This window comes from Phyllobates terribilis, unplaced genomic scaffold (assembly GCF_046119375.1).
Source record: "Phyllobates terribilis strain yellow unplaced genomic scaffold, ASM4611937v1 Scaffold_4__5_contigs__length_816908805, whole genome shotgun sequence".
Lineage (NCBI taxonomy): Eukaryota > Metazoa > Chordata > Amphibia > Anura > Dendrobatidae > Phyllobates > Phyllobates terribilis.
Window position 1 is genome coordinate 373,910,651 of NW_027362764.1, and position 27,891 is coordinate 373,938,541.

At 47.3% G+C, this 27,891-nt stretch overlaps 1 protein-coding gene across 3 annotated transcripts; it reads left to right on the forward strand.

Moving 5' to 3' along the window:
• The first annotated feature begins 787 nt into the window (after positions 1-787).
• LOC141264339 (uncharacterized) lies at positions 788-26,191 on the forward strand. 3 transcript variants are annotated; one of them, XM_073676630.1, is made up of 8 exons: positions 788-1,017; positions 4,750-4,802; positions 6,933-7,018; positions 7,105-7,212; positions 19,294-19,435; positions 21,966-22,150; positions 25,420-25,505; positions 25,872-26,191. In XM_073676630.1, exons 3-8 carry the CDS (start codon positions 6,944-6,946, stop codon positions 25,882-25,884), a joined length of 609 nt encoding a protein of 202 aa, XP_073532731.1. In that variant the 5' UTR covers positions 788-1,017; positions 4,750-4,802; positions 6,933-6,943; the 3' UTR covers positions 25,885-26,191. The 3 variants fall into 3 exon arrangements, with proteins under 3 accessions (XP_073532731.1, XP_073532732.1, XP_073532733.1); XM_073676631.1 differs by having other exon boundaries at positions 25,914-26,191; XM_073676632.1 differs by lacking the exon at positions 25,420-25,505.
• The last annotated feature ends 1,700 nt before the right edge of the window (positions 26,192-27,891 follow it).

Here is a 27,891-nt window from a genome sequence, read left to right on the forward strand (position 1 = left end):
ATGGGGCATTATATGGGGGGGTGACATCCTGCATGGGGCATTATATGGGGGGGTGACATCCTGCATGGGGCATTATATGTGGGGGAAAGGGACATCCTGCTTGGGGCATTATATGGGGTAAAAAGGGATATCCTGCATACGGCATTATATGGGAGAAGTGACATCCTGCATGCGGCATTATATGGGGGGGTAACATCCTGCATAGGGCATTATATGGGGGGTGATATTCTGCAGAGGGCATTTTATGGGGGGGGGAGTGATATCCTGCATGGGGAATTATATGGGGTGGGAGTAACATCGTGCATGGGGCATTATATGGGGGGGTGACATCCTGCATGGGGCATTATAAGGGGGGCCAGTATCCTGTACGGAGCATTTTATGGGGGCCAGTATTCTGTATGGAGAGTTATAGATATCACTCGTATTGTAAGAAGTGAAATCTTTGCATTGCACTATACCTATATTTCTCTGCGGTATCTGTGCATCATGAATTGTGGTGTGTGTTAAAGGGGCCCACTGAGACTCTTTCGCCCGGGGCCCAGAAAAACCTGGAGCCGGCCCTGCATGCTATTCTCTTCACTATTGAATTGGCTAGAGTGTATGGGCTGCAGGGAAAACCTTCCAGGAGTTAGTACATTCTAGGCTCAAGCTACCATCAGCAAATGTGCACTGCGGCTTCCTGGTACGGTAGCGTCTAATTTGGAGTTGATTTCTTGAGGGGGAGGAGTGATATCATGAAATCATGACGTCACCGGAAGGGGCGGAGCCTTCTCAGCCCAGTGGAAATTAGCCGTGCAGCCGCAGCAGTGCGCATGTTGTGCGGGGACGGGAGGACTGGTGATGAGGAGCTCCTGTAGTTGTTTCTGTAGTTGCTCCTGAGTTGTGCTGTGGAGAGGACTCCAGGACTCTGCTGAGGTTCCTGTACTGAGTTGTGTAACAACCTGTGCTCTGGCGAGGACTCTGCTCAGGAACTCGTGTTCTGCTGTGAGGACTGATGCGGATCCGGAGTGGACTGAGGTGGGGAGAACTGACCATGTGAATAAATGTTGTAGAGGCCTCCAGGGGGCTGCGTGGCTGGTGTGAGGGGGCATGGGGTATGTAGAGGGGCGTCCAGGGGGCTGCGTGGCTGGTGTGAGGGAGCATGGGTCATGTAGAGGGGCTTCCAGAGGGCTGCGTGGCTGGTGTGAGGAGGCATGGGGTATGTAGAGGGGCGTCCAGGGGGCTGCGTGGCTGGTGTGAGGGGGCATGGGTCATGTAGAGGGGCGTCCAGAGGGCTGCGTGGCTGGTGTGAGGAGGCATGGGGTATGTAGAGGGGCGTCCAGGGGGCTGCGTGGCTGGTGTGAGGGGGCATGGGTCATGTAGAGGGGCGTCCAGGGGGCTGCGTGGCTGGTGTGAGGGGGCATGGGTCATGTAGAGGGGCATCCAGGGGGCTGCGTGGCTGGTGTGAGGGGGCATGGGTCATGTAGAGTGGCGTCCAGGGGGCTGCATGGCTGGTGTGAGGGGGCATGGGTCATGTAGAGGGGCGTCCAGGGGGCTGCGTGGCTGGTGTGAGGGGGCATGGGTCATGTAGAGGGGCGTCCAGGGGGCTGCGTGGCTGGGGTGAGGGGGCATGGGTCATGTAGAGGGGAGTCCAGGGGGCTGCGTGGCTGGTGTGAGGGGGCATGGGTCATGTAGAGGGGCGTCCAGGGGGCTGTGTGGCTGGTGTGAGGGGGCATGGGTCATGTAGAGGGGCGTCCAGGGGGCTGCGTGGCTGGTGTGAGGGGGCATGGGTCATGTAGAGGGGCGTCCAGGGGGCTGGTGGCTGGTGTGAGGGGGCATGGGTCATGTAGAGGGGCGTCCAGGGGGCTGCGTAGTTGGTGTGAGGGCGCATGGGTCATGTAGAGGGGCGTCCAGGGGGCTGCGTGGTTGGTGTGAGGGCGCATGGGTCATGTAGAGGGGCGTCCAGGGGGCTGCGTGGTTGGTGTGAGGGGGCATGGGTCATGTAGAGGGGCGTCCAGGGGGCTGCGTGGCTGGTGTGAGGGGGCATGGGTCATGTAGAGGGGCGTCCAGGGGGCTGCGTGAATGGTGTGAGGGGGCATGGGTCATGTAGAGGGGCGTCCAGGGGGCTGCGTGGCTGGTGTGAGGGGGCATGGGTCATGTAGAGGGGCGTCCAGGGGGCTGCGTGGTTGGTGTGAGGGCGCATGGGTCATGTAGAGGGGCGTCCAGGGGGCTGCGTGGTTGGTGTGAGGGGGCATGGGTCATGTAGAGGGGCGTCCAGGGGGCTGCGTGGCTGGTGTGAGGGGGCATGGGTCATGTAGAGGGGCGTCCAGCGGGCTGCGTGGCTGGTGTGAGGGGGCATGGGTCATGTAGAGGGGCGTCCAGGGGGCTGCGTGGCTGGCGTGAGGGGGCATGGGTCATGTAGAGGGGCGTCCAGGGGGCTGCGTGGCTGGCGTGAGGGGGCATGGGGCATGTAGAGGGGCGTCCAAGGGGCTGCGTGGCTGGCGTGAGGGGGCATGGGTCATGTAGAGGGGCGTCCAGGGGGCTGCGTGGTTGGCGTGAGGGGGCATGGGTCATGTAGAGGGGCGTCCAGGGGGCTGCGTGGCTGGCGTGAGGGGGCATGGGGCATGTAGATAGGCATCCAGGGGGCTGCGTGGCTGGCGTGAGGGGGCATGGGGCATGTAGAGGGGCGTCCAGGGGGCTGCGTGGCTGGCGTGAGGGGGCATGGGGCATGTACAGGGGCGTCCAGGGGGCTGCGTGGGTGGCGTGAGTGGGCATGGGGCATGTACAGGGGCGTCCAGGGGGCTGCGTGGCTGGCGTGAGGGGGCATGGGGCATGTACAGGGGCGTCCAGAGGCCTGCGTGGCTGGCGTGAGGGGGCATGGGTCATGTAGAGGGGTGTCCAGGGGCCTGCGTGGCTGGCGTGAGGGGGCATGGGTCATGTAGAGGGGCGTCCAGGGGCCTGCGTGGCTGGCGTGAGGGGGCATGGGTCATGTAGAGGGGCGTCCAGGGGCCTGCGTGGCTGGCGTGAGGGGGCATGGGTCATGTAGAGGGGCGTCCAGGGGCCTGCGTGGCTGGCGTGAGGGGGCATGGGTCATGTAGAGGGGCGTCCAGGGGGCTGCGTGGCTGGCGTGAGGGGGCATGGGTCATGTAGAGGGGCGTCCAGGGGGCTGCGTGGCTGGCGTGAGGGGGCATGGGTCATGTAGAGGGGCGTCCAGAGGGCTGCGTGGCTGGCGTGAGGGGGCATGGGTCATGTAGAGGGGCGTCCAGGGGGCTGCGTGGCTGGCGTGAGGGGGCATGGGTCATGTAGAGGGGCGTCCAGGGGGCTGCGTGGTTGGCGTGAGGGGGAATGGGTCATGTAGAGGGGCGTCCAGGGGCCTGCGTGGCTGGCGTGAGGGGGGCATGGGTCATGTAGAGGGGCGTCCAGGGGGCTGCGTGGCTGGCGTGAGGGGGCATGAGTCATGTAGAGGGGCGTCCAGGGGGCTGCGTGGCTGGCGTGAGGGGGCATGGGTCATGTAGCGGGGCGTCCAGGGGGCTGCGTGGCTGGCGTCAGGGGGCATGGGTCATGTAGCGGGGCGTCCAGGGGGCTGCGTGGCTGGCGTCAGGGGGCATGGGTCATGTAGCGGGGCGTCCAGGGGCCTGCGTGGCTGGCGTGAGGCGACATGGGTCATGTAGAGGGCCGTCCAGGGGGCTGCGTGGCTGGCGTGAGGGGGCATGGGTCATGTAGAGGGGCGTCCAGGGGGCTGCGTGGCTGGCGTGAGGGGGCATGGGTCATGTAGAGGGGCGTCCAGGGGGCTGCGTGGCTGGCGTGAGGGGGCATGGGTCATGAAGAGGGGCGTCCAGGGGGCTGCGTGGCTGGCGTGAGGGGGCATGGGTCATGTAGAGGGGCGTCCAGGGGGCTGCGTGGCTGGCGTGAGGGGGCATGGGTCATGTAGAGGGGCGTCCAGGGGGCTGCGTGGCTGGCGTGAGGGGGCATGGGTCATGTAGAGGGGCGTCCAGGGGGCTGCGTGGCTGGCGTGTGGGGGCATGGGTCATGTAGAGGGGCGTCCAGGGGGCTGCGTGGCTGGCGTGAGGGGGCATGGGTCATGTAGAGGGGCATCCAGGGGGCTGCGTGGCTGGTGTGAGGGGGCATGGGTCATGTTCATTGTCTTCCACAGGAAAAGGGGTGATGGTGCATACACAGGGCTGCTTCTTGGGTGTGCTTGCACAGTGAAGGGGGTTATGCAGGTATGTTGCTGCATGTTGTTGGCGGTTGCACAGGGAATTTGCTGATGTTGCCTGCACAGGACTGCTTGCAGTGTGTTTTGCATAGTCATGATGGCGCTGCATGTTGGGGATTGCACTGGGAAAGAGGTCATGTTGCAACAGGTTAGTCTAAAAAAGGGGGTGATGTATGGTATTTATCTTACAGTTAGATTGTGCTGATGATACATGCATAGGGCTGCACTTAGGGGGGCTTTCACAAGGAAGGTGGTGGTACATATAAATGTCTGTGTGTAGGGGGGGGGATTGTGTGATGACTCAGCATCTGGCCGTTTGTGTAGTGTGAACTGTTCTTGATTAGGCCAGTCTACAAATATTGTTCCTTTGGTAAATCAAGATAAGTTAGCCATTGTTTCATGTCACAGGACCGGAGTCCTAATTTGTGTGTAACTTTGTAGATTGTCTGACACGTGGATTTCCTCAATCCCTCTCCCTACATAATTCAGAATAAAATTATGAAAACTGTGGTATAAAAAGGAATTTGCTTCTGTTACTATCATACATTCTACAGGGCTTCAGCCTAGGATCCATGGATCCAGCTGGAAGATCATACAACAGTGAACAGTAAGTACACCTGGGTTAAACATATCTCACACAAGTGTAGTTGGGGATTTGTGTATCTCCTATCCCAGGGCTCCTTTCAGCAGGCCAGTGAATCTGTTCCACTTAAGGCCCCGTCACACTAAGCAATGCAGCAGCGATCCCGACAACGATACCACCTGTCAGGGATCGTTGCTGCATCGCTAATACATCGCTGGTGAGCTGTCAAACAGGTAGGCTCACCAGCGATCAGGGGAATCTTTCCACGATGTCCTGCTCCGGTTACCAGCCTGCTGCTGAAGCAGGAGCAGGCTCGTAACCATGGTAAACAGCGGGTTACTAAGTGCGCGCGTGCCCCTAGTAACCCGATGTTTACCATGGATACCACTCTGCTACGGTGCGCGGGAGGTTACCGTTCACCTTAGCAGAGTCGTATCCATGATAAACATCGGGTTACTAGGGGCACGCGCGCACTTAGTTACTAAGTTACTTAGTTACTAAGTGCGCGCGTGCCCCTAGTAACCCGATGTTTACCATGGATACCAGCCTGATCGTTGGTCCCGCTGGTCACACACAGCGATGTGTGCTGGCCAGCGGGAGGCCAACGACCAAAAAATGGTCCAGGACACCTTGCAGCGATCAGCGACCTCACAGCAGGGGCCTGATCGCTGCAAAGTGTCACACATAGCGACATCGCTTGTGAGGTCGCTGTTGCGTCACCAAAACCGTGACACAGCAGCGATCTCGCTAGCGATCTCGCTATGTGAGACGGGGGCTTTACTTCCGCAGCCCTTTGTAAGCAATGAATGAGTGGAGCTGTAGCGTTTCCAGTAGGGTTCTCCACTTCACGGAGGCTTACTCCCCCATGGTCACGCTGCTTTGCAGTCTTGCCACGCTCCCTCTTCTTGCAGATTTTTTCCTTCTCTGCCTGCCAATCAGTTTACTTTTTTCTCTCAGCTAAAGTTTATACCGCGAGTGCTCCCACCCCAATTTTGGGGGAAAGTGTGTCTTTCAATCCAAAATATACTTTAATTTTTCAGCCGCCTCTTGTGTTCTGAATGCTCCACGAGGTATTTCTGTTTTCCTTCCTGATGCACTCCGTCAGTGCAGATCGCATAGAAGATCCAAAGAGCAGACACCCTCCAGTTACTCTTCTGGTTCTCCCTGGACTTCCACATTTTCCAGGTTGACATCTGTCTATTGCTCTTCATCGTTCAAGCTGCAGGCTGTTCAGGCTTCTGACTAAGTTGGACTCTGATCTAGACTCTGACCGGGCCATCCAAGCTTCAGGATATGGTTAACAGTCTGATCTTAGTAGTCAACCAGACACTTGAGGTCAAGGAAGATGAAGTGCTTCCCACAGAGCCTTTGGTATCTTTCAAAAGGCAAATCATACCCCTCGGTTGTTTTCTTACCACAATGAGTTTGAAACTATTTTATCCAGGGAATGGGACCATCTGGAAAGTCATTTTCAAAGTAGGCGAATAGAAATCCTATTTCCCTACCTCCTAAAGGTCTAGGCCATGGGTGAGCAACCTCTTTCCTGCCGTGGGCCATTTTATTATCATTCAGGGGCCTCACAAACTTATCACCTGTACACTTCCCCTACTATATTAAGTCAAACAATTAACTCCCCCCCCCCCCTCCCCCTACTTTGGTGGCTGGAGCTGCTTCTCTTTGGTTTGGCTGTGATGTTAGGTATTATTGATCTTGTTGTTTCGCACAACTGCTTTTCCAGGTTTGACAGCCTGGAGCGCAGTCACAGACAGCCCTGGGCTAGCCTACCTATGGATGTAAACAATTCTATTTATGTGTTGTAGTAACATGGTGGTTCAACAACACAAAAATATTGTTGTTGCGGCACTATTACTGCATTGTCCTTATTACAGCCCAGGTTTTCTTATCTGGCTGCCCTCCGTAAACCTTCCTCTGAGAATTAATGCTTGGCTCCATCCATTGAATGACCAGTGACACCAGTGTGTTTGGGAGGCAGGGGACGCTCTCTGTACTTTTGCTGTGACAAGCTATTGCAGATACACAGCTGCAAGGACATGAAGTCAACCTAAACAAGTATAGATGACCTAAAGATTTAATGTAGATATTATTCTTTGCCAGATCTACCTATTTTTTTATTTTTCTTTAAATTCACTATAGGTACAATTGAAATGGCTGAAAACAGCTCTGGTTTGCAGTTGGGACAAGCTGTTGATTGTAAAGAAGTGGATGTAGACAACAAGAAGGTTTTTTTTTTTTTTTTTGCTTTGGGGGTGTTTTGCACCATCCCTTTTTTTTTTTTTTTTTTTTTTACACATCACTTTTCTTCTAGGAAGCAGTAATGACTGATAATCAGGTCAAGGTCTCTATTTCACCAGATGGAGTGGGTACCGAAGGAACTGAAGTAGAAAATATTTCTAAGGAGACAGACAAAATCAAGGTATCATTTTATATTTTTAAAAAATAATTTTGTTCCTTATGTTAAAGGTAATCTGTCATATGACTCATGCTGCTCAAAACAGTCAGCATGAATTGCATTCTAGCTTGAAGATTGTATCCAGGTTTACTTTTTCTTTGCAGTGTTTCAAAGCTTCACAGAAAATATACCATATTTTTTTGATTATAAGACACTTTTTTGTTTGAAAAATGGGGGTGCATTTTATAATCCAGATATAGCTTAGCGGGTGGTGTATCTGGGTCACAGGAGGCATGGTTTCTGTTGAAGGAAGTGAGCGAGTGCAACGTTGGGCAGTGCTGCAGGTAGGAGGGGGTGTGTCGGGCGCACGAGGTTGGTGCCATTGATTTTCAGGCAGTCAAAGGAATGGTCTTAAGGAAAATGTCTGCAGAGGCAGTGCTCTCACAGACTGAGTTATCTGCTCTCTGCTGCCATTTTCATTAAGCCCGTCACTTCCACTGGTGGGCGATTAATGTCGCACGCCTCATGCCGGCGACATGCCCCATCCTCGAGCCTGCAGCATTGTGCCCCCGCTAACTTCCTTCAGCAGGGACCCTGCCTCCTGTGACGTCGCTCCATTGCGCCCCCCTCTCTCCTTGGTAAGGTACATTGACTATAAAATGGACATTGAGATTATAAGACAGTGCCCAAAAATATATATTTTATTTAAATTTGGGGTTCATTTTATAATCTGGTGCAGCTTAAAACCCTCAAAAATAGAATTATTCTTACCGTTAATTCAGTTTCTAGGAACCTTCCATGACAGCATATGGAGGTTGTCTCCACACCCTAATGGGGACAGGAAGCACAAAGAGGTTAAAAGTAGAGATGAGCGTTGTTCTACTCGAACTGTTCGCCAATCTCAAATTCGAGCTGTTTTGGGCGGTGTTCGAGCCGGTCGGCGAACACAAACAATTTGAGAAAAATTCGGCTGTTCGAGGTTATGTTCGATAACTATTCGTGCACCAAAATCATAACTGGATTTTTTCTCAGTAATGATGAAAATTAATGTTAATACGCAGTTTGAGTGTACAGCGGGGTGGGGGGAGGGGCAGGGGATGGATCTCTGCAGGAACAATGAAGATCTCCATTTTTTTTTCTCTTTCCCGCATTTACAGTGGGGAGGTGCAATCTGTCAGCCTATCAGCAGCGCACACACGGAGCGAAGTGCTTTTTTTCACACAAGCAAGGGCATGTGTCATTGGCAGTGTATGTCACATGTCCTTGCCCTATAAGACCAAGCCATTTTCCCCGTCGCCACCATTTTCTCACTGCTGCAGCTGCGTGTTAGACGGCACCGCTGTTGCTGTGTGCGCTATACCTTGTTAATTTCAAGCCAATTTTCGCACAAATATACAGATAGCTTGGGAGTAGGGAATAGTTGTGATTGCACTCCTTTTAAGGACTAGGTTACAGCATTTCCTACGACTTTTATCAGGGAGGTCTGTGCTCTTAAATAGATAGGTTGTGGGAGTAAAGACTAATTGTAATTGGAGTCCTTTTCAGAACTAGGTTACATCAGTTCCTATCAGTTTTTGCCAGGCAGGTCTGTGCCAGTGCTGTGCAAGTTTTTTTCACAGCATTTGGCTGAATCTAGCAAAGCTAATCCTTTTTGGCCTATTGCAGAGTGTGTTAGTCAGTGGAGTAGCCTATCTGTGTTGCAAGATATACCACCTGTGTATAGAATACCAATTTTTTTACTGCACCTAGTGAAGTAAAATCTTTTGGGCATAGCATCATTCTATTAGTCCATCTATACTGACCTCCATCAGGTTGCAAACTGAATATAATTTTTTCTGCATCTAGCTCTGAAAAAATATTTGGCCTTCTAGCAGTGTGTCGGACTTTCTCTATTAGTCCATCTATACTGACCTCCATCAGGTTGCAAATTAAAAATAATTTTTATCTGCATCTACAGTACCTCTGAAAAAATATTTGGGCTTCTAGCTGTGTGTGGGACTTGTTGTATTAGTCCATCTATACTGGCCTCCATCAGGTTGCAAACTGAATATATTTTTTTCTGCATCTACCTCTGAAAAAATATTGGGCTTCTAGCTGTGTGTGGGACTTGTTGTATTAGTCCATCTATACTGACCTCCATCAGGTTGCAAACTGAATATATTTTTTTCTGCATCTACCTCTGAAAAAATATTGGGCTTCTAGCTGTGTGTGGGACTTGTTGTATTAGTCCATCTATACTGACCTCCATCAGGTTGCAAACTGAATATATTTTTTTCTGCATCTACCTCTGAAAAAATATTGGGCTTCTAGCTGTGTGTGGGTCTTGTTCTATTAGTCGACCTATACTGACCTCCATCAGGTTGCAAATTCAAAATAATTTTTTGTATGCATCTAGCTCTGAAAAAATATTTGGCCTTCTAGCAGTGTGTGGGACTTTCTCTGTTAGTCCATCTATACTGACCTCCATCAGGTTGCAAACTGAATATAATTTTTTTCTGCATCTAGCTCTGAAAAAATATTTGGCCTTCTAGCAGTGTGTCGGACTTTCTCTATTAGTCCATCTATACTGACCTCCATCAGGTTGCAAATTAAAAATAATTTTTATCTGCATCTACAGTACCTCTGAAAAAATATTTGGGCTTCTAGCTGTGTGTGGGACTTGTTGTATTAGTCCATCTATACTGACCTCCATCAGGTTGCAAACTGAATATATTTTTTTCTGCATCTACCTCTGAAAAAATATTGGGCTTCTAGCTGTGTGTGGGACTTGTTGTATTAGTCCATCTATACTGACCTCCATCAGGTTGCAAACTGAATATATTTTTTTCTGCATCTACCTCTGAAAAAATATTGGGCTTCTAGCTGTGTGTGGGTCTTGTTCTATTAATCCATCTATACAGACCTCCATCAGGTTGCAAACTGAATATAATTTTTTTCTGCATCTAGCTCTGAAAAAATATTTGGCCTTCTAGCAGTGTGTGGGACTTGTTCTATTAGTCCACCTATACTGACCTCCATCAGGTTGCAAATTCAAAATAATTTTTTGTATGCATCTAGCTCTGAAAAAATATTTGGCCTTCTAGCAGTGTGTGGGACTTTCTCTGTTAGTCCATCTATACTGACCTCCATCAGGTTGCAAACTGAATATAATTTTTTTCTGCATCTAGCTCTGAAAAAATATTTGGCCTTCTAGCAGTGTGTCGGACTTTCTCTATTAGTCCATCTATACTGACCTCCATCAGGTTGCAAATTAAAAATAATTTTTATCTGCATCTACAGTACCTCTGAAAAAATATTTGGGCTTCTAGCTGTGTGTGGGACTTGTTGTATTAGTCCATCTATACTGACCTCCATCAGGTTGCAAACTGAATATATTTTTTTCTGCATCTACCTCTGAAAAAATATTGGGCTTCTAGCTGTGTGTGGGACTTGTTGTATTAGTCCATCTATACTGACCTCCATCAGGTTGCAAACTGAATATATTTTTTTCTGCATCTACCTCTGAAAAAATATTGGGCTTCTAGCTGTGTGTGGGACTTGTTGTATTAGTCCATCTATACTGACCTCCATCAGGTTGCAAATTGAATATAATTTTTTTCTGCATCTAACCCAGCCAATAGTTTTGGCCTAATACCACAGTTTGGCCACTCAGCTATGCTCGGTTACCATCCATTGTTTTTTTGTGCAAGCAACTCCAGAGTTGTGAATTAGTTAACCACCAAAATGAGTGGAAAAAGGCCTGCTGCTGGTGGAAAGGGGAATAGGCGTGTTGGGAAGGGGAAAAAAGGTTGTGTCCGTGGGGTAGGTGTTAAAGCAACAGTAACATCTGCAGAAGAAAGACCATCTTCCAGCCAAACTAAAATGTCTACTTCTTTTAGCGGACAATGTGATAAGATCCCTTTCTTACGGCCACGCCAATCGCTACAAATTCCAGATGAGGCACAAAAACAGCAGGTGCTTCAACGGATATCAAATGCTCCTTTAAGTGGGCTCTCCTCCACATCAACTTCAACATCACAAATACTCCAGTCCTCAAAGGTGTCACCCCAATCGCACTTGCTTCCTCACAGCTCCCAAATCTCCAGCTGCCCGTCTGAGTATGAGGTAGAACAGATGGTTGAGTCTGCAGAGCTGTTTACTCATACTATAGCCTGGGAATCAGAGGTCGACTCCAGCGCTTCTGTGAATCCAGACGAGGAAATGATCTGCACTGATGCCCAGAATCTTTATGAGTCGGATCCAGGACCAGACGCAGAAGGTTCTGACCATAATGTAGACCCTCATTCCCAAACTGTAACTCCTGTTGGTGGAGACAATGAGGAAGACGATGATAAGACTCAAATACCTGATTGGAGCGACAACTTTAGTTTTTTGTCAGGGCAGGAACAGGTTGGCTCTGAGGACGACGGGTGTGATAACGCACAGGGTGATGATGATGAGGTTGGAGATCCCACTTACTGTCAACCCACAGTCAGCCAAGAGATGAGGTCAGCAGAGGAGGTGGAGGAAGATGCTAGTGACGACGAGGTCAGGTTGCGCCTTCCTGGACAGAAACGTAGTACTGGAAGCACGTCAACAACTGCATCCTCAAACACAACTCTGCCTCTCACCACAAGTCGTGGTGGCTCTTCAGGTCGCATGGGTGCTAAGCCTTGCATAGCCTGGGCATTTTTTCAGATCGATAAAGATGACCCAACTCGTGTTATCTGTAACATTTGTCAGCAAAAGCTAAGTAGAGGCCAAAAAATACATAGTTTGAGTACTTCATGCATGAACCGGCACATGGACATGAAGCATAAGTTGCAGTGGGAAGCTCAGTGTGCTACAATGCGGCCTAGCCGGCCGGGCCAACCACCGTCTGCCATATCTTGTGCATCCGCGGCCTCTTCATCCTCTGTGACTGGGGGGACAGCAGTCACACCTGTTTTGGGGCGCAGACCTGCCACCTCTTTACCCGCAACAGCCAGCGTGATTGGCAGGTCATCATTTTCTTTGGAGGTGGGAACACCAGCTGGTGTTGAGCGCTGTCCGACATCGATAGCACCACCTTTGGATCAAGGCAACCTAACATGTCCGCCTGCATCTTCCTCACAGACCGGCAGTTTGCCGGGGACACCCTTATCAACCCCGTCTAAGCACAATAGCCAGCCCTCGGTCCCTCAGATGTGGACAAGTAAAAGACCATTTCCTCCTAGCCATGAGAAAGCTAAGAGGTTGAATTTCACCATCTGCAAGCTCTTGGCTACAGAAATGCTGCCTTTCCGCCTGGTGGACACAGAGGATTTTCGAGACCTTATGTCCGTCGCAGTGCCCCAGTACCAGATGCCCAGTCGGCACTACTTCTCAAAGAAAGGTGTGCCTGCGCTCCACCAGCATGTCGCACACAACATCACCGCTTCTTTGAGAAACTCTGTGTGTGACAGGGTGCATTTCACCACAGACACTTGGACGAGTAGGCATGGACAGGGGCGTTACATGTCGCTGACTGGGCACTGGGTAACTATGGTGACAGCAGGACAAGGGGCTGCTGTCCAAGTCTTGCCGTCCCCACGAGTTGTGCGTCAATCCTCTTTATGTCAAAGTTCCTCCACTGCTTCTGCCTCCTCAACCTCCTCTCGGTCTTCCACCTGCACCCAAAGCCTGTCTGGTCATGCCACAAGCTTTCTAACTGCGCAGAAGGGATCCTGCACACCTCCTTACTATGCTGGCAGTAGGGCTCAACGTCATCAGGCGGTTTTTACATTGAAATGTCTGGGAAATGTGAGTCACACAGCTGAGGAGTTGTGGTCAGCTCTGGAGAACCAATTTCATGAATGGTTGTCTCCACTGGACCTGAAACCAGGGAAGGCCGTGTGCGACAATGCTGCAAACCTGGGTGCGGCCCTTCGCCGGGGCAATGTCACACACGTGCCTTGTATGGCTCACGTGTTGAACCTGGTTGTCCAGCAATTTTTAGCCCACTATCCCAGACTAGATGGCCTTCTGCAGAGGGCACGGTCGCTGTGTGCTCACTTCCGCCGTTCGCATCCCGCAGCTCAGCGACTTACATCTCTACAGAAGTCGTTGGGCCTGCCACTTCACCGGCTAAAATGCGATGTGCCTACCCGGTGGAATTCAACTCTGCACATGTTGCAGCGACTGTGGCAGCACCGACAAGCCCTGGTGCAATACGTTCTGACGTATAGCCTGGGCCAACGAGATTCAGAGGTGGGGCAAATCACGCTGGAGGAGTGGTCTCAGATCAGGGACCTATGCACCCTTCTGCACAGTTTTGAAATGGCGACGAAGATGTTTAGTGCTGACGATGCCATTATCAGCATGACTATTCCGGTGATTTACATGCTGGAGCACATGTTAAACAGAATTCGGAGTCAGGTGGTGGCACAAGAGGAGGTGGAGGAAGTAGAGGAGGAGGAGTTGTATGCGGAAGGGCTAACATCTGCAAGGTCCAGACGGTCGGCAGCACCAAGGCGGCAGGCATGTGAGGGTGGGGGAGATGGTTTTACCAGGGCGCATGGTAGCAGCCAAACTAGTGAGGAAGGTGCAGGAGCCCAGGAAGAAGTGGAGGACGAACTGATGGAAGACTCATCAGATGAGGGAGACCTTGATCACATTTCTGTTGTGCGAGGTTGGGGGGAGAGGACAGAGGAAGGAAGCATGATTGTTACCTCGCCACCAACACAACAGGGACTTGGTGCTCCTGGATGCGCAACACACATGAGTGCCTTCTTGCTGCACTACCTGCAACATGACCCTCGAATTAGAAATAATCCTGACTACTGGGTTGCCACACTGTTAGATCCCCGGTACAAAAGTAAATTTGCAGAAATTATTCCTGCCATAGAAAGGGATGCACGCATGCAGAAGTATCAGCAGAGACTGTTGCAGAATCTTACATGTGCTTTTCCACAAAATACCAGTGGTGCACGTAGTGAATCTCACAGTTCCAACTTGCCAACCTTGGGACCGTCAAGTGTTCAGCACTCAAACCATAACAGAACCACAGTATCTGCTGGTAACATCAATTTTGCGGAATCATTTCACCACTTTTTTAGCCCATCCTTTGCAAGGCCACAGGAGACAAGAAGTCTGACACATAGTCAACGCCTAGAGACGATGGTACAGGAGTTTCTCCAAGTAAACATTGAAGCCACGACTGTGTCACTGGACCCTTGCTCTTTTTGGGCTTCCAATCTGGATAAATGGCCGGAGCTAGCCACTTACGCCTTGGAGATCTTGTCATGCCCCGCAGCCAGCGTTCTGTCTGAACGTGTGTTCAGCGCTGCTGGTGGTGTGCTGACAGATAAGCGCACGCGGCTCTCCACTGATAATGTAGACAGACTCACGTTCATAAAGATGAACAAATCATGGATCCGAAACGACTTTTCTACCCCTGTGTCATCCTGGGGAGAGTAAAAGCTTGATGATTGGTTAAAATCACCCTACCAACCGTTTTAAGCTTTCAAATTACTAATCATGTTTATCTGTATCTTGACTGGAAAATAATTTGGGCTTTGTAGCAGTGTGCAGCACTGATCCTATTAGGCCATCTATACTAAAGCTTCACCAGATTTAAAATTAAAAATAATTTTTAGCTGCATCTAGCCCGGAAAATAATTTTGGGGCTCCGAGATGCGCAAGACACATAAGTGCCTTCTTGCTGCACTACCTGCAGCATGACCCTCATATTGTCAGAATTCGAAGTAATCATGACTACTGGGTTGCCACACTCTTAGATCCCCCAAACTTTTCGATCAACCTTTTCATTTTAATAAAGACCAAAAAAATGGTCATTTTTGAAATTATAAGCATTAGCAGGTTGTTAGAAACTTAAATCAAACAGTTTTCAACTCAAAACTTTATTCTAGGTGATGTTACATTTTCACATAGGACCCCTTGTTCGAAAGGAGCTTCTGAACTCTCTCGTCCATTGAATTTGTCAGGTTTTGGATGGTTTCTGCTTCAATTGTTTTGCATGAGGACAGAATACCCTCCCAGAGCTGTTGCTTAGATGTGAACTGCCTCCCGCCATCATAGACACTCCTTTTAATGATGCTCCAAAGGTTCTGAATGGGGTAGAGGTCAGGGGAGCATGGGGGTCACACCATAAGTTTGTCCCCTTTTATGCCCATATCAGCCAGAGATGCAGATGTTTTATGTGCAGCATGAGATGGTGCATTATCATGCAGAAAAATGATCTTGCTGTGAAATACACGGTTCTTCTTCTTGAACCATGGCAGGAAGTGCTGTTTGAGAAAATCCACATACATTATGGAGTTCATCTTTAGCGCCTTCAGGGATCCTAAAGGGGCCGACAATCTCTCTCCCCATGATTCCAGCCCAAAACATTACTCCACCTCCTCCTTGTTGGCGCTGTAGCCGTGTTTGCGTGGGGTGTCCATCAACCAGCCATCCTCCACTCCATCCATCTGGACCATCGAGCGCTGCACGGCACTCATCCGTGAACAAAACTGTTTTGAAATCAGTCTTCATGTAATGTTTGGCCCACTGGAGCCGTTTCTGCTTGTGTGAAGTGGATAGAGGAGGTCGACAGGATGGCGTATGCACAGCTGCAAACCTCTGAAGGACCCTGCATCTTGTTGTTCGGGGGACGTTGGAGGCACAAGCAGCTTCAAAAACTTGTCTGCTGCTATGACAAGGCTTTCTTGTCGCTGCTCTTTCAACCTGACGTAATTGCCTGTAGGAAAGAGTCCTCAATTTGCCCTTATCAGCACGCACACGTGTGTACTGTGAATCAGCTACATACTTCTTGATTGCCAAGACACTTCATCCTGATCATCGTACAATGTTGATTGTAGTCATGCCTTGACCTAAACACTCCACAATTTGTTGCTTCTCAGCAGCCGACACATCCTTTTTCTTTCCCATTTTGGCAGAAAATGTAAGCTGCTTAATAATGTGAGAGAGCCTTCTTAAGTAGTCTTGCCTTTCATTGGACACACCTGCCAAACTAATTAGCACAGGTGTCTGCAATTGCTTACAGTGATATAAAGAGCCCTGACACACATCACCATCAATGAGTTTAACTGACAAACAAACAAATTCTTCCCTTATCACTCCTAAACACTTTTTGCATAATAATTTGGAACGCAGTGTACATGTGCTTTTCCACAAAACACCAGTGGTTCACGTAGTGAATCTTACAGTTCTAACTTGCCAACCGTGGTCTGTATGGAGTTGTTCAATAAAGGGCCCAAAATTAAGATAACATAGATGGGAGAGGTCTCTATGAATAGGAATTCCTAAGTATTTGATACCCTGTGAGGGCCAGGCAAAGGGAAAGTTGGACTGGATGGAATCCTATATGGATTTGGGGAGGGAGACATCGAGGGCCTCAGACTTCGCTGCATTGATTTTAAAATTTGACCATGTAACAAAGTGATCTATTTCAGCCATAACAGCATGGATGGATATATGTGATTGAGTGATATATACTAGGACATCATCAGCAAATAGAGAGCACTTGTACTCGGTGCCTCCCACCTCAATCCACCTAATATTGGGGTTATGGCGAATTGATGAGAGCAGGTGCTCTGTCACTAGGATGTATAAGAGAGGGGACAGAGGACATCCCTGCCTTGTCCCATTGGTGATTGTGAAAGGTGATGAAAATGTTCTGACGCACCCCCTGGGCCTTGGGACACCCGGAGCCGGACCCTTTTTGGTGGATGCTGGTGGTTGTAGTCTTCGTGGCGGCGACCCGGCTCCGTGGCTCAGGGCGGTCAAACCAGTGGCGGAACTATTTATGTGGTTTTGATGTTTAAATGTACGACTACGCCACCCGTGGATTGCGGTCAGAGTGAACCGCCGCTACAGGGCAGACCGCTGAGGCTGGTGTTGTGGGTGCAGCAGAGCGTAGCATAACTCCCCACGGGAGGAGTATAGCCTCAGGGCAGTGTATGCGGAGGATGGGGGTGATGGTGCAGGGCAGCAGCAGTAACGACACGGAGTCAGTGATGCAGTTCAGGGCCTTTACTCACAGTTCTTATTATCCAGACCACGTCTGCAGGTAACGGCTGCCCACGTCGTACTGTGCTCACCAGGTGAGGGGCTCAGACAACTCCCAGATAACTTTGGAGCACTTCACAGGACCCCCTTTGTGTGTCCTTTGTCTGGCCTTTCTTACCAACACTTCTGTCCGGCTGCCTCGGGCCTCCTCTTGGTAAACTTGGCGCCAGTTTCCCTGACCCTATGTGGTGCCTTCCTAGCGGGTGTAGCGAGGGGCTGCGCCACATAAAATGTCAGAGCCTCCGGTTTCTAGCTGAGGGTCGTTTCCTGCCTCCACTAGTTCGGGGACCGGTCTCCCCCTTTGGCCTGACCCCTCCACGCAGGTGGATTCGGGCGTGCGGTGGCGACTCGCCCGTCCGCACCCCTGGGATCCCTTCATTCCTCGTTCCTGGAGCCTTCTCCGCTCCTCTTCCTTCCTTCTCCCTCTTCCAGGCCTGGGCCTCTGTTACTAGGCCCGCCTCCGGAGCAGAGCTCATGCAGAGCCCCTGCTCCCTGCCACTTCTGCTCAGACTTCTCTGCACTGAACTAAGATGGTGCCCACCTTTTATACTCCCTTCTCAATGCACCCAGGAACTGCTTCCTCCCTGCTCCTGCACTACAGGGTTCCCCTTCCTCAGTATTCCCTCCCCCCACTCCAGCCAGGGACAGGGACTGTCGTGCCCATCTCAGGGGCATATTGGTCGCCCTGCCCCACGGCAATGTGGTGTAATGCATGCAGGTGTCGGGTCCTGATCCACACTCCATCCTTACCTGAGAGTGAGATATCACACCTCTGGGTGAGGTGCAATACGTTTGTAGCAACCGAGCCCTCAGGGTGCTACAGTTCCATTTATCTTCAGCCTAGGTGACGTATTGTGATACAGGGCCGTGATTTTGGCTATAAAAGGGTCCCCTAGACCCCTACCCCAAGCTTTTTAAGAGAATCATATATGGCATGCCAGGAGACTCTATGGAATGCTTTCTCAGCATCCAACGAGAGTATCTAATTACAAATTTTTAACTGCATCTAGCCCAGGAAATACTTTGTGCCTAGTAGCAGTGTCTGCTAGTCAGCGGATTATCCCGGCTGTTAAGCAAGCTACACCACCTGTAGTTTAGACACTTAATTTTTTCAAAGGAAATGCTTCGGGACCATGGGATACTTAGTGAAGAGCATCAGGAGGCACCCCAAGGCATAGGGGCTGGGACTGGCAGTAGGATGCCTTGCGGTGGACAGCCGAGCTCGATCCTTATAAAAGCTTTTTAACTGCAGCAGCTTTAGTGGACGCTACTGGAGCTGGAATTACGCGGCTGCTGGCATGAGACTTGCCCACCAATAGATCCTTGTAAATGGATTTAAAGTGTATTCATTCAAATTAGAGAGACAATTTAAATTAAAAAGCTTAGAGCTGCCTCCACCACAGGGGGGCTCGCTCGACCCACCAGCGGACAGGCACCAGTATTGGGAGAGGGGGGCTGGCCATCAGGGTTCACCGCGGCTCTGGCACAAACCCGGCGACACGGAGGTGGCACGGGCAGGAGCGGACTGGCCGTGTCGGCTTCTCACTTTTTGGATTTTAGAAGGGCATGACATGCCTATATCTGTGTCTCCCCCTCCTTTTACTCCTCCACCTCTTTTATTTTCGCATGACTATATGTACTTGTCACTTTTCCATGTGTTAGTTATGTCTTCTGAGCAGTTTGTCAGCTTTTGGACACCTTTGAAGGTGTTTTCTATGTGTTTCTATGTGTTTTTGTTTGCCTGCCATTGGTTTTAACGGTGTTCGAAGGTGTTCGACGAACAGTTCGACGAACAGTTCGGCGAACACACGGGTGTTCGACGAACCGAACCGAACTCGAACACTACGGGGGTGGCTCAACACTAGTTAAAAGCCCCTCAACAAAACAAAGCACTGGCAGTGTGCAGAGCTGTGGAGTTGGAGTCTGTATAAAACTGGACCGACTGACTCCTAGAATATATAATGAATTGGATAAATTTGTTTAATATAGAAAGAACATATCTATATTCAATCATAATTAAAAGCCTGATGTTCACATTGTACTATTGGCCATGACTAATTAGCCGTACTTTACTAGGTGTTTCGAGAGTCTTCAGAAATCCAAGTGATACAGACCTTTGAATCCTTAGATGCTGTAGCACAAGCTATTACTGATTTTGAAGAGAGCACAACATCAAATTTCATTGTTTTAGAAAAACAAAAAAACTTTGGAGATGAAGGTATGTGTTTTAAACTAAAATTACATAATTTATTAAATGAATTGTGTTAGTATGATGTTTGACGTTCATTTATGCACATTGCATATTTTTATTTTATGTAAACATAGTTAAGTTACTTAATTTTTAGGTTGTGTGGGTGGAAACACCTTTGCTATTTTCTTTTTATTTATTTTTTTTCCCTTTCTTTCAAAAACCATAACTTATTTATTTTTATTTTTCCATAAATATAGCCAAATGAGGGCTTGCAGGACGAGTTGTAGTTTTGAATGACATCATTTATTTAACCATATAGTGTACAGAAAAACGTTAAATTTCCAAGTACGGTTAAATTGCCCAAAAAAGTCAATTTCACAACTTTTTTTTTTATTATAAAAATCTGCCTACAATCTTCACTATATGGTAAAACTGATGTGACTGTATGATGCCTCAGGTCGGTACGTGTTCGTAGATACCAAACGTTTACTTTATGTAAGTGGTGGTAAAAATACCAAAGTTTTTAACACAATCACAACCAAGGATGTATATATACGTCCTTGGCCATGTCCCGCCCCCTCACGCTCTCAGATGGCATCATCACCTACTTCTCAGCTGATCTGATCAGCTAACATGTGTAGCTAACAGCACCGATCTGATCAGCGATCGGATTTGTGCTGTTAATCCTTTGGATCGTGTTGGCAATCACTGTCGGGGATCGCACCGTTCCCCATAGGCTGTTACCTCGACCAACTGGGGTCCTGTGATCTCCCCGGATGCTGTCTGCAATAGCTTCCTGCCAGCAAAGTCTGAGTGACGTTGCCGCCAGAAAAGGATCATTTCTCTTGTGTACAGACGTGCAGTAGCTAATCTGAACATAAGAGAAGCGATCGTAGTCTGCAACGCTGAGGTCCCCTAGGGGCCAGTGTAACAAAGAAAAAATCAAATTTTTTACAGATATGAAAAAAAATAATAATTTCAAATGCCCCCCTTTTGCCCCATTGAAAATAAATATTAAATACACATTTTGGTCAGAAATGCCCGATCTATCAAAGTATAAAATCAATTCATCAGATCTGTAAACTGCGGAGCGGGAAAAAAAACGCCTAAACTTCCAGGTTTTTTTTTAGTCACTTCAACATTGCAATACAATGCAATAATGGGCGATCAAAACATCGGATGTACTCAAAAATGGTATCGTTAGAAGCGTCAGCTCAAGCCGCAAAAAATAAGCCATCACCCTGATCCTGAAAAATGAGAACGCTACGGGTCACCGAAATTGGCGCAAAAGTGTAATTATTTTTCTTTAAAAACTTCATTTTTTTTCCACCACTTACATAACAGTAAAAGCAGGGGCGTGACGGGACCCGGATGTACAGGGGCCCGCCCAGCGCCCGCCGATCCCAGCTCCTGTTTAATTTTTTTTTCCCAGCCAAGACATTTTCCAAGTTTGCGTTCTGACACTCCGTATTTTTGAGGATGCGTTTTCACTGCAAAGCGGATCCTCAGAAAGAATGAACAATTATTTTTGCGCTTTTGAGGATGTGTTTTCCATTGCCCACATTGTAGTATGGGCTCAAAAAAAGCACATCCTGAATAGCGCACTGGTGTGAATGGTGATGTGTTTTTTTTTTTTTTTTGTTTTTGTTTTTTTTTAGAAAAGCACATCTGTTTTGCGGATCCTCAAAAAAACGCAGCGCAAACGCAGCATGTGAACGTAGCCTTCGATTGCGCTGTCCTTGTTTGACGTCTTGATCTAAGGGGTTAAGAGGTGTGGGTTTATCTCCTATGCACCCACAACTGTTAGCTACACATATCAGCTGATCAGATCAGCCAGTATGTGCAGGGAATGATGTGAGCCAGCATAAAAGGGAGGGAGGCAACCCTATAGGCAATTCCTATAGGGAATGAATGGGGCTTGCCGCAAGTGACCTGTAATGCGGCAAGGCTGCCAGATCTGCTGCAAAAGGCTCAAAACGCTGATGTGAAATCAGCCTTACAAAGTTCTGTTCAGCAACCAAATTTGACCTGAACCTCATTGAAAGTCACTGATTGGGTCGTTCGGCTCTTTGCCCACACAAAGCCTGTCATAAGCGAAACACGGGGGGAGGGAGGGCAAGGCTTTGTAATTTTTTTATTTTTTTTTTGGTACACACTACATCCGATCACTCTTATTTTACCCTCAAAGCAGCAGATCAAACACTGCAATTGGCTCGCACTGAGTGTACCCGCAGCAAGCGATGCCCACTCCTGTGATTTGCATACTTAAAGCACCGGAACTCTGAACACAGTACCAAACACAGACTTCCCCAAACTTTTCTAACACCAAACTATAAAAGTCCAGTTCACTCATCCCTAATTGTTCCCATTTCAAATTTCTCACTTTTTCAGATTAACTTTTGAGAAGTAGCTGTTTTTTTCTTTTTTTTCTTTAAGTATATTTCTCAGTGTCAGCCTCGTAGGTGGCAGAGCGTGGTTACTTGTCTCCCAATGACTGATTTTCCAGTAAGTTCACAAACTTATCCATATAAATGTTTTAAAACTTGTATTGTTTTAGCTTTTAGACCTTCTTCTAAAATCTCAATACATTGGCACGGTCCACGAGTTAAAAATGTGTCTCTACTTGAATATACCGGAGTACCTTTTGGCATTGCTGGAAGAAAAGTGTTATGCTGCCATCTTGGAAAGGATTTGGCTCTTCCACAAAAAAAGCGATATGTCCAGGCGACACATCAAAAACAGGTACAATTAAATTTGTATTATAAAGTAGTTCAACTTATTATATTGGCTCTTTACTAATCCTGATGATATACTGGTTAAAATTTCAGAGTGCACCTAGTTAGCAATATCCTAAATCTATCTGTTATATAGATATTATTGCACATTGTGCATCATAGGTGTGCGGGTTTCATAACACGGTCATGGAAATAAGACATTACAAATCTTGTCCTATAACTCCAGTACAAGTACCTGCCTTGTTACATAAATACTGTATCAATCCAAACTTCCTTTATAGTTATTGCCTCAGAACTAAGCTTAGTATGTAAAAGCTGTATCTTAACCAAGCGCAATAACTAAATATCCTACCACAACAAAATTCTGAAAACATACAGAAGTCAGCTCCCCACTTCCATGAGTGCACGCATCATGCTGTGAGGCATGTTCCAGATGCAAATAGATGTATGTCTTTCCGCAACAAAACATCAGATTTTTTAAATCCTTTTTTGCTTGATGGATTGTGACTGAATTGTTGTAATTCAGCTCATGGCTTAAAGTTTTTTTAGATTTTAATGGATCTATAATGCTGGATTTATCGTTATTTACAGCCCAATATTGTTCCCAAAATAAGTCTAATAGACAGATTACCAAGGTTCAGTTCTCAGAATAGGGAACAAAGTTCATTACCTAATTTCCTTCACAGAAGTTACCCTGATACAAAAAAAAATGGTGTACCCAAAAATGAGGTTAGGCCATAATTACGCTAGCATAAGCATTCACAGCTCATGAATATAGTGTTAGATCCATGGTCTGTGCAAATATGCAGCACCAAGGTGTGTGTTCTCATTTTATTATATATATTTTAGTATAATATATACAAATTTTTTTGACTTTCGATATAGATGTCTTCATTAGATTTTATATTTATGTACTAAAATAGATTATGTAATAAAAATGTAAATATAGTGTTACAATTTTATAGATGTATGTTTACATTTACTGTATTTTATGGACTTTAAGAAGTCTTTTTTAATGACTAAAAATGTTTAAAACACTACACACATATATTTGCCAGTCAACTTCCTATGAACGAGAAGAACCCTGACAGTCTGTCCAAAATCACTGAGAACTATGCATTGTCACGTGGTGGCTGTGTTTGTACCACAGTTGTGTGCGCTCCTGTACTGTGCAGATGCATATGACTAGGCCTGGATGAATGGACACAACACTCACCAGACCTTACCCAGATGCAGTTTCTTTTTTGCAGTTATCAAAGATTAGAGGTTGTCCAGTACCATAACTTTTTTTTTTTTGTTCAGAAATCTTGCTATTATGTGCCTCTCCATTATTTTATTTTAGCAATATTATCTTTTGATCATGCTCTAACAATACATCCTCATTGCTGATAAATCTCTGATGGGGTTAATTGACATCTTCCTCCCCTGACTTTCTGCTTCTATTACTACAATTTCCATCATGCATTGCACTGGCCTGTGAGGCAACTCACTCAAAACTCCACCGAAACCACTCCTTCCCGTATCTTCATCCTGCTGCATCTTAGTCCTGCTTCACATGTCTATGTATCCAGTACGTGTGGTGTCCATTTTCACAAGTTCTGGAGACACGTTCACACGCATACGAATTAAAATCAATGAGGATCTTCATAGCTGTATATTTTTACAGACCATGTCCCTGTTAACCATGCACGTGTCCATGTGATCCACACGGAGACAAGTCAGTTTTTTTGCAACTAGCACAGATGACACACCGCACACAAATGTGATCCGTGTGACATCTGTCTGACACATAACGTAACAAACACATGATAAAGAAATGAATGGTTTGTGTAAAAGATGTGCAGAGATAGATAAATGATGATGTATAGAGATGTTCTGCTGTAGGAGGCCATCTGACATCCTATGGGCCTAATTTTGCTTAATTCTGTATAGAGTATCACATGCACAGCTACCCACGCTTATAGTCACACCAGTCCTACTCCGTGGATTATGGTACAGTGGCATAATCTATGGTAGCTAGACCCCTCTAGTCTTCATTTCAGGTGAATTAACAGCTTGGCGTTACCTTTATTTTTCATGTGTAAGCAGTGGTGCGGCCATTTTTCCAAAGTCTCCCAGGAGCAGTTTTTTACACATGACAAAGCCAGGCTTCATGTTCCTCAAACTAGTATGAGCAACCTGTGTGGCCTAAATGTATTTGCGTCGCTGCCGGGTCCGTGGAGTCTTCTCGCGTCGCTGCCGGGTCCGTGGAGTCTTCTCGCGTCGCTGCCGGGTCCGTGGAGTCTTCTCGCATCGCTGCCGGGTCCGTGGAGTCTTCTCGCGTCACTGCCAGGTCCGTGGAGTCTTCTCGCGTCACTGCCGGGTCCGTGGAGTCTTCTCGCGTCGCTGCCGGGTCCGTGGAGTCTTCTCGCATTGCTGCCGGGTCCGTGGAGTCTTCTCGCGTCGCTGCCGGGTCCGTGGAGTGTTTTCGCGTCGCTGCCGGGTCCATGGAGTCTTCTCGCGTCGCTGCCGGGTCCGTGGAGTCTTCTCGCGTCGCTGCCGGGTCCAGGTGGCAGAACCTTCCCAGATGACCATTTAAAGGGAACCTGTCAGGTCGTTTTTTACTCCCTAACCTATCACTACCTGTCCCTGCACCTTCCTTTTTCACAGCCAATATAGGGCAGTTTTAGGTCAGACGAAGATGGTTAGGGATGTGCTAGGAAGGTGCAGGGGACAGGTAGTGATAGGTTAGGGGGTAAAAACGACCTGACAGGTTCCTGTTAATAACCTTAGTGATGGCAGCTGAGGCTGTAAGAGCAGGGATGTCTGCACATGGTGTTCATACTCCATACTAAATAAATCAAGATGTTTTGATAGTTTCATTTTTTGCCAAATTTACATACTAGCAAGATGTCTATCATTCCACCACTTTTCTTCTTGGGTCTCATTCACAGTGATCTTTTTTGATCCGTTTTTTTTTTTTTTTTTTTCCTCCTTGGAAAACTGCACCAAAAACGGATCAGTCACTGCGTCTGCCAGCAAAGTGAATGTGATTTTCAATTTGCCGTGCAGACGTCAGCGTTGTTGACTGCTGTATTAGTGGCGCAGAAAGTGCATCCACAAAATGAGCGTCAATTACTGCTCCATTTTTCTGCTGCGCTTTCTTCATTATACATAAAAAAAATAAAAAAAAACAACAACAACACAGATTGGTATTCACACAGTCCCTTTGATGTTTTTTTTTTTTTAATTTTTTTATTTTTTTTTTACTGCACTTTCCACGCGACAAACGTTCAGTGGACCTGGCCATGTGACTGTCAGGTGACCTGTTACTGTGCAAAACCTGGAAACAACTCATCGCTGGACACCGGACATTGGGGAAGGTAATAAAGTGTCTGCCTGTGTCCTCCCTGCCCTTTATGGATTAGTACTGCATTTTTGCTTTGAAAAAGCAAAAGTGCAGCATTAATAAAACGGAGCAAAAAAGCAACACAGACACATGATGCATTTGATGCTTTTTTTCCAAAAATGATCTGTTTTTTGATGCAGAAACTGCACCAAAAACGGAGCACAAACGCTCTGTTTGAACTAATTCAAGGTTGCGTTTTGTATTTAACTACAACTCTCTAAAATGAACATTGTTAATATCACATTGTTAATATCACAAAATTAAAAAAAAAAAATGGTACCAGGTGTCATCTTGTCTTGATTATTTTTTTTTTATTCTTATTTTTTCTTTCTCAAATTAGCTGTGAAACATGACAACTCCTTAATGTGATTCGTCTCTACAGATTTTGATATAAAGATGTTTTGGGCTCCTCTTAGTCTTTCGACTTACAAGACAAACTTTCCATTCAACTTCCTGCTTTGACATTGTAGAGCAAGAGCGAACCTGTCCACCCGCAATACTATGGCTACAACATACTTTAGAACAAATGACGTTTTAATCAACGCTTCATCTGTGGGCTTAGTCTCCTATATCAATGGCACACATTTGTAGAATGATTGAACTCTTGCTAGCCGGGTTGTTTTTTTAATTGAAAAAAACAATAAAACATGATGATCATCAGATTGTGCCGGAATAATGTTAATACATACATACACCACAGCAAAAATATGGAATCAGGGCAAAATGCTCCAGATCATAAACTCAATTTAGATAATCAGACTCCAAATTAAAACTACACCTTTATAAACAGATAACAGAATTATTAATGTATACTGACCACATAGTACACTTCAAAGTTCATAAATACTACACACCATGTCCAAAATAATACAGGCCAACCCCTCATATACTCAGTACATTTGATATATAACATTAAACCTTTATAAATGATAAACAAGACACACAATCTGAACTTGCATCGTAGTTAAGTCTTCTTTGTCTCTGGTTCCGGATGGCAATATGTCTGACGTCCATGTTATGACCTGGTGTGCGGTGGGCAAGCTGTTCAATTACAGTGGAAACACCATTCACTCAGTCAAATCTGCATGTTCTACATCTTTCTGCCCTCTTCCTACAAAGTTTCTTTGAGATGACCACACTACAATCAGCACAGTACATCAGATTGCACTACAATCAATTATGGATCCACTTAATATGAAGATGATATATAAAAAGGTAATGACATTTATAAGCATACTATTACTGTTTGTTATTTAAAGGTAAGCTGTCATCATGATTTCTAATGCTATTTACAGACCTGCAGGTTTGATGTGCAGTCAAATTGCGTTACAAGTCATGTGTTACCCATAATGCATCTACACATTAGCCTATTTACATCTATTACATACTGAAAATGTACTGCTCTAGATAAACATCCTATATGGGTACTTCCGTGTACGGTTTTAAAATTTATGCTTTTAGTTTATGTAACATTTATCATGGTTTTTCCAAAAATTATGAATTCACCCCCCCCCCTTTCCTCCTCCCTGAAGAATGCCTTACCTCCTAGTGGCCACCAACAATAACAAAAGGTCATGTATTCCCCCAATGTCACATGAGAGAATTTGGATATTTTGTCTTTGAAAATATTTTGGTTTTAATCTTTGTAAAATTTCCATGCTCTTCCTGCAGACTGGTGATCATGGTTACATAAAATGTAGAAAGCTAATCCAGGCCACTAAAAAAATGGATTGTCCTGCCAAAATATATGTATATCATATCATAAGATATCCGGATTTTCAGGTATGTAACTGACGCGCCCCCTGGGCCAGTGCTGTTTGGGGATACCCGGAGCCGGATCAGATGGGGGTTGTAGTCTCCGAGTGGCGGCGACCCGGTCCGTGCCCAGGGTGTCAAACTCAGTGTGTGGCAGTCTTTACAGATGTTATTAGTTGTTCTTAGTGTCAACTACGCCACCCGTTGAATTGCGGTCAATAGGCCGCCGCTGCAGCAGGGTCCGCTGAGGCTGGTGGTATGTGTGCAGCTGTGGTAGTATAACCCCCAACGGGAGGGGTATAGCCTCAGGGGGTCAGGTGTAGAGGATGGTGGTTGTAGAGGTGCAGTGTGGATGGTAAGAAGACTCAGAGTCGGGCTGTGCAGTTCAGGGTTTTTACTTACTGCAGTTCTTTTGGTCACTCTGGCATTGAGTGACCGCCCGAGCCGTGCTGCGTCCACCAGGTCCTGGACTCGGCCAACCCCCAAGCAATTCTGGAGCGTGGTCCTGAGCTCTCTTTCTGACTCTCCTTTCTACTGGCCGTTCCCACCAGGGGTCCACTTATGTCCGGCTCCCTCGGGTCTCCTGTTGGTTGAACCTTCTTTGG

Bases quoted from the DNA above. Each gene is read 5' to 3' on its own strand.
- LOC141264339 (XM_073676630.1), top strand. From the start codon at position 6,944: ATGGCTGAAAACAGCTCTGGTTTGCAGTTGGGACAAGCTGTTGATTGT. The intron at 7,213-19,293 runs GTATCATTTTAT...GTACTTTACTAG, and splicing joins AGGAGACAGACAAAATCAAG to GTGTTTCGAGAGTCTTCAGA. The intron at 22,151-25,419 runs GTACAATTAAAT...ACAAACGTTCAG, and splicing joins AGGCGACACATCAAAAACAG to TGGACCTGGCCATGTGACTG.